Source organism: Lactuca sativa, chromosome 3, assembly GCF_002870075.4.
Source record: "Lactuca sativa cultivar Salinas chromosome 3, Lsat_Salinas_v11, whole genome shotgun sequence".
Lineage (NCBI taxonomy): Eukaryota > Viridiplantae > Streptophyta > Magnoliopsida > Asterales > Asteraceae > Lactuca > Lactuca sativa.
The window spans coordinates 21,760,663-21,766,052 of NC_056625.2; the positions used below are offsets into that span (position 1 = coordinate 21,760,663).

Consider the following 5,390-nt stretch of genomic DNA (forward strand, 5'->3'; position numbering starts at 1 on the left):
TACTCGTATAATCATATTTCAAATATTCCTCACTTCCAATTTCCAAACAACAAGAATACAAATACAGGAACTATTCAAAATCACTGAATTGAAATCATTTACAAACTCATAAATTAATTGATTCTATCTAATTACTATACAAACCTAATTTAACAACACTCGATCGACCTGTGCTGGTGATACCCGTATCTATATGAAACCCTAGATTAGAGACAATTGGGGCAAAATCCAATCATATACCACGCCCTTCAAATCCTAAACATCATATACAAAAGGTATTTAAACCTCGGATTTGTTAAGAGATTTTAGCTACAACTTATACATATATATATATATATAGAATATCCTTTTCAATCATGGAGAACGAGGAGCAAGCATTGAATATCTCTTGGTCATTCTCCCTTTCATATATCTTATCTTTGCATCCACTCTTGCCGACAACCCTATCTCTGTTTCTTGTCTTGCTTTTGATTGTTCCCTTTTCCACATCTTCCTATCCGTAACATCTTTCTTCAAATTCTTCATCTCCTGAAGAACATGATGATCTTCTGGATTATAACATCTCTGATATGATATATGAATAAGATACGGCATGTTACATAGCAAAGTCACTAATATCGTTGATAAGTAAAACTTTTGTGCAGGCCCAAGAACCTCCGGCAACTGATGATATATATTCCCCGCCGACCAACTCACTGGCAACATTCCATATATATAAACTATTAAATACCACACCACGATACTACCCCAAATTGTGTGTAATTGGACACGTGTCAAGTAATGAGATATTAGAAATATCTGAACATTCACCACCCATATTATGCTTGTAAACATAGCTGTACCTATCACATACATATCAGCTGTTTCCCCTTCTTTACGAAAAGACTCAGGGCTGAAGATTCGCATGTTTATAATATAGATTACAATAGAAGAGTAAACTCCATTTGCTAACCACCCGATTATTCTATACCAATCGAAAAACAGATTCTTTGGGCCTTGTTGATATAAAGCGGGAAACTGTAGACATATGTCTGCGTTTACATCTTTCTCCAACACTCCTAGGGCAAGAACTGGACATGAGGTTAAGAACACGTTATATAAAAGCATGTACCAGTCGTCGTAATGCATTTGACCGGAAAACCCAGCTTGGGCTTCAAAGTAGAAGAGCGTTAGGGCTAGGGTTATGTTTTTATAGAAGAAATAGCAAATCATCTTTGAGATTCTTTTGTAACACCAGTGTCCATGAACAATCAAGAGTCTTTCCAGGAATCGGAACTGCGCAATTGCAAAATCGCTTGCCATTACAGCTTGCATACCTTCAACGCCGCTAATTCCAATTCCGATGTCTGCTTCTTTGATCATTCCAACGTCGTTTGCCCCGTCGCCGATCCCTAACGTCGTTCTTCCTGTTGCTTCTTTTACTAATCGAACTACTAAAGCTTTTTGCTTTGGGGACACTCGACAACATATAACAGATGCGCAGTTTATGGCAAGGTTCAAGAATTGGAACTTTAAGTCGTCTTCCAAAGCGTATGTTAATGTTTTCCCGTCGATGATCAAAGCAAATGGTGCATTTGGATCTTTTTTTCCTTTTATTGTTTGTAATGCGCTAGTGATTTGAGATAAAATGTTATCCTTTATAACGTCTTTCGTATCTTGAGCCAACATTTCTGCGGATACAACTATACAAATCTGCTTCATCCCTTGTCGGAGCAAACTACAGGAGAACCCGATATTAATCGCCGTTTCCATCTTGTCACCAGTGAGAACCCAAATTTTTAGACCGGCGAGAGCTAATCTATCGATACATTGAGGAACACCTTTCTGCAACTTATCTTCCACGGCGGTTGCACCGACTAGAGTAAACCCCTTTTCTATTTCATCTGATAGTTCTTCTAACACATCCTCTCTATCTGGCCCACTTGAGCATTGGGCCTTATGAAACTTTTCGTACCAATTCGAGTATTCGTTTTCGTCAAGCTTTTTATACGCAAGTGCTAACGTACGCAACCCCGCGTCACCATAATCATTCAAATTTTTCGTTGTCGCCTCTAAATATATTTTCCCATTACTTGCTAACCGATCAAAAATAATGGTGTCTGCACCTTTACAAAACATAAGGATTTGATTGGTTTCATCACGTATAATCACCGACATTCTTTTCCTCTTGCTAGTGAAATCTAATAAAGTTAGTATTATGTATTCCTTTTCAACCGGTTCTTGGTTTATAGAAAGTCTTTCCTTAACTACGATGCTATTTTGAGTTCTTTTCACAAAATGAAACCCAAATTCCCGAGCCGCAACTAGAAAAGCCCCTTCATCGGGTGATTCTGCTTCGTAAGTCAACTCTCCGGTCTTCTCGTTCACCTCCGGAATTGCGGTGTGACACACCGCCAGAATACGGAAAAACAAAAGTATAACTTCGGAATTCGGTTCTTTTAACCAATTCCCGTTTTGTAACCGATCGTCTTGAAAGCTAAATCCTTTAATTGATTCCTTTTTCTCGGTGTTTCCATTATTGGAGATTGTAATTGCTTCCAGAGAAGAGGAATTGCTTAAACCCCCGTGGCTAGAATCGGAATCGCGCGATTCCAATGCCGCCGCCATTTGCTTTGCCGCCGCAAGCTCAACTTCACTCAACCGTTTCCCATAAGGACACCCGGCAATTGAACATTTTAAGAAATCCATCTGGTTGCATGTTAGTGTCCCGGTTTTATCGGAAAGAATGGTGTCCACCTGTCCTAATTGTTCATTCAAATTTGATGTCCTAGCCTTAGCCGGTGTTCCGGTGACCTCATCATATAAATGCAAATCGCTGTTTATGAAACTCGCTTGAAGAATTTTAACGGCTTCAATTGAAACGTAGAGAGAAATTGGAACCAGGTATCCGTATAACATAAGAGCAGTGATGAGATGTCTTAGTGCAGAAACTAAGAAATCGTTTACATTAAAATCTTCTCCGGCGACGTCTGGCCTCAGGTACCACCATAGCGGGACAGCATTCCGGACAGCTAAACCAAACCCGGCAGCACTAACAATGGAGATGAGAATCAACAACCCGAATAACAAGTAAATGATTTTATCCATTTGGAGCTCGATTTTGCTTCTTTTTGATGGCGATTGTGTGGTGTTTTGCATCACTTTCGTATCGTTTCCGGTGAAAACCACCGCACCGAATATGTACTCGGTGTTCTTGAGCTTTGATTCACGGAGTAGAAGTTGGGCTGGATCGAGAGGGTAAATCCGTCCCTCGTACTCTAGATTACCCATAAATGTGTACAAGTTAGGGTTAGGGTTTTCACAGCGGATTGTTGGTTGGAAATTCCCAAAATGTGAAGCTCCATCATCGTTAACCACGGGAAGTGATAAATTCTGTAGAGCTCTTTTGACCTTTAAATTTGTCTCGCCGTCCAAATTCATGGTCTCGACATACGACATTCCATCTTCGTAGCTTGATTGTAGCAACAACAGATCAGCAGGGAAGAATTCATCTTTTTTTACATTCACAATATCACCAACACAAACCTCCCGCCACTGTTTCTTCTCGAAAACACCGTTTCCGACATGAACGGCGGTGTCCCGACGGTTTGCCGCCTTGTCCTGCCAATATCTTTGAAGGTCCTCATATAATTCTTTGGCAAGACTGAAACCAACGACCAAGGCTAAGGGTACGACTTGGCTGGGCCAGTCAAAGGGGGCGTAGTCGGTGAAGGTTAAACCGGCGGCCACCAGAAAGTAAAAATTGGCGACTCGGTTGAATTGTTCGAAAAGGGCGATTGGGAGGAAGTTGAAGAATGTGTATTTGGTGGTGGAGACGTAATTTGAGCAAAATGTTGGGGCATCTTCTTCTGGGACGACGGGTCGATTGACTTGGATGATACGTGGATAACCTGATAACTCTCCGCCAGCTTCGTCTTTCTTGTACGATGGTTTTGACCGGATGTTGGCTAATGTGTAGAGGCTGCTCCGCCGCAGCTTGGCTCTTATTCCACCTTTTGCCATCAAAATGGAAGAATCCAAATCCACCCACTAAGATACATTTCCCGATGATGCAAGATTCATCGAAAATTGAAGCTCCAACAATGGAGGTGCAGGGAAGAGAGAGAGAAAGGGAATGATGTTGCGGTGGGGAGAATTTCATGTAGAATAGAAGAAAGAGAAAAAGTTTACATTGAAATTAGGAAGAAAGGGTTTGACTCGGAGCATTTTACGTAGAATGATTTTATTAGAATTAAAATATAATTCTTTTTTTAGAGTAAATTATAGAACAACTATGTGTCCTTATGTGGTTTTTTTAATTAAATCTAATTTTCAATTGTAACCTTAAGTATCCTTATGGTTTAATTTTGTTTTGATTTTAGTCCCTATCAAACATTAAACGAATATTTTGCAATTATCATTTTTTTAAACCTTTTACTTTTCTAAAATTAATAGGCCTAACCCCCTACCATTTAAGTAAAACCCAAATTAATTCTTTTGAATACTATTTAAGAAATTGATTCGTCTACATGAAATATATGTTTTACCGGATTGTATAATAACTGTAAAAACATTGTCTCTTATGTAACTGAATCAATTTCTTAAATAGAGAAGAGGTGAACATGGTACGGTTCGGTGCAGTTTTTTTTGCCAAAATCGAACCGTAAACCGCAACTTTGGTTTTTGAAGTTTAGAAACCATACCGTTCGGTTTTTATGAGGTTCAAGGTTTTTTTTTCCGTTTTGTCTTTTTACGAAAACTCGCGTAACTCAGTGAGTTACTTTGACTCGGATAAAGAGTGTTAATCATTTCTTGAGAAACTTTACATAGAGATGAGGAGCTCAAGATTTATCATCCCCAACAATGTTAGACTCCTAAAAAATGTGGGTTAAACCATAGACTTAACTCTCTTATATAAAAGGTGAGATTGGTGAAGATTTTATCTTAAAAGCGATGTAGGATGGTGTTATAAGGCTGACAAAATTAAAGCCTAAATGATATTTAGGAGATGAACTGATACCAACCACCACTACTTGGTTTAAAATCAAATGACATGACCACTCATCCAAAATGCTTCTAATGTTTAAATATAATATGAATTAAATAATAATATTTGTTTCACAGCTACATACCACAATATTAATTAATGTATTCATAAAAATGATACTATCATGATTAGTACTCTTTATATTTAAATGTTAAAAAATATCATAACCATTATTTGTTATTGTAAATATCACGGAATGTATTCTTAAAAATATACAATCATCCTCTGATAAAATAGATATTTATATTTATAGAATTTTTAATTGTCACGAGTTCTTCGTTCTTACAAATATCAACACTTTATATATATATATATATATATATATATATATATATATATATATATATATATATATATATATATG

At 37.7% G+C, this 5,390-nt stretch overlaps 1 protein-coding gene across 1 annotated transcript; it reads right to left on the reverse strand.

Moving 5' to 3' along the window:
- On the reverse strand, positions 1-4,310 carry LOC111907378 (phospholipid-transporting ATPase 6). The gene has a single exon (XM_023903153.2). The coding sequence runs from the start codon at positions 4,000-4,002 to the stop codon at positions 355-357; it is 3,648 nt and encodes a 1,215-aa protein (XP_023758921.1). The 5' UTR covers positions 4,003-4,310; the 3' UTR covers positions 1-354.
- Between the last annotated feature and the right edge of the window lie 1,080 nt (positions 4,311-5,390).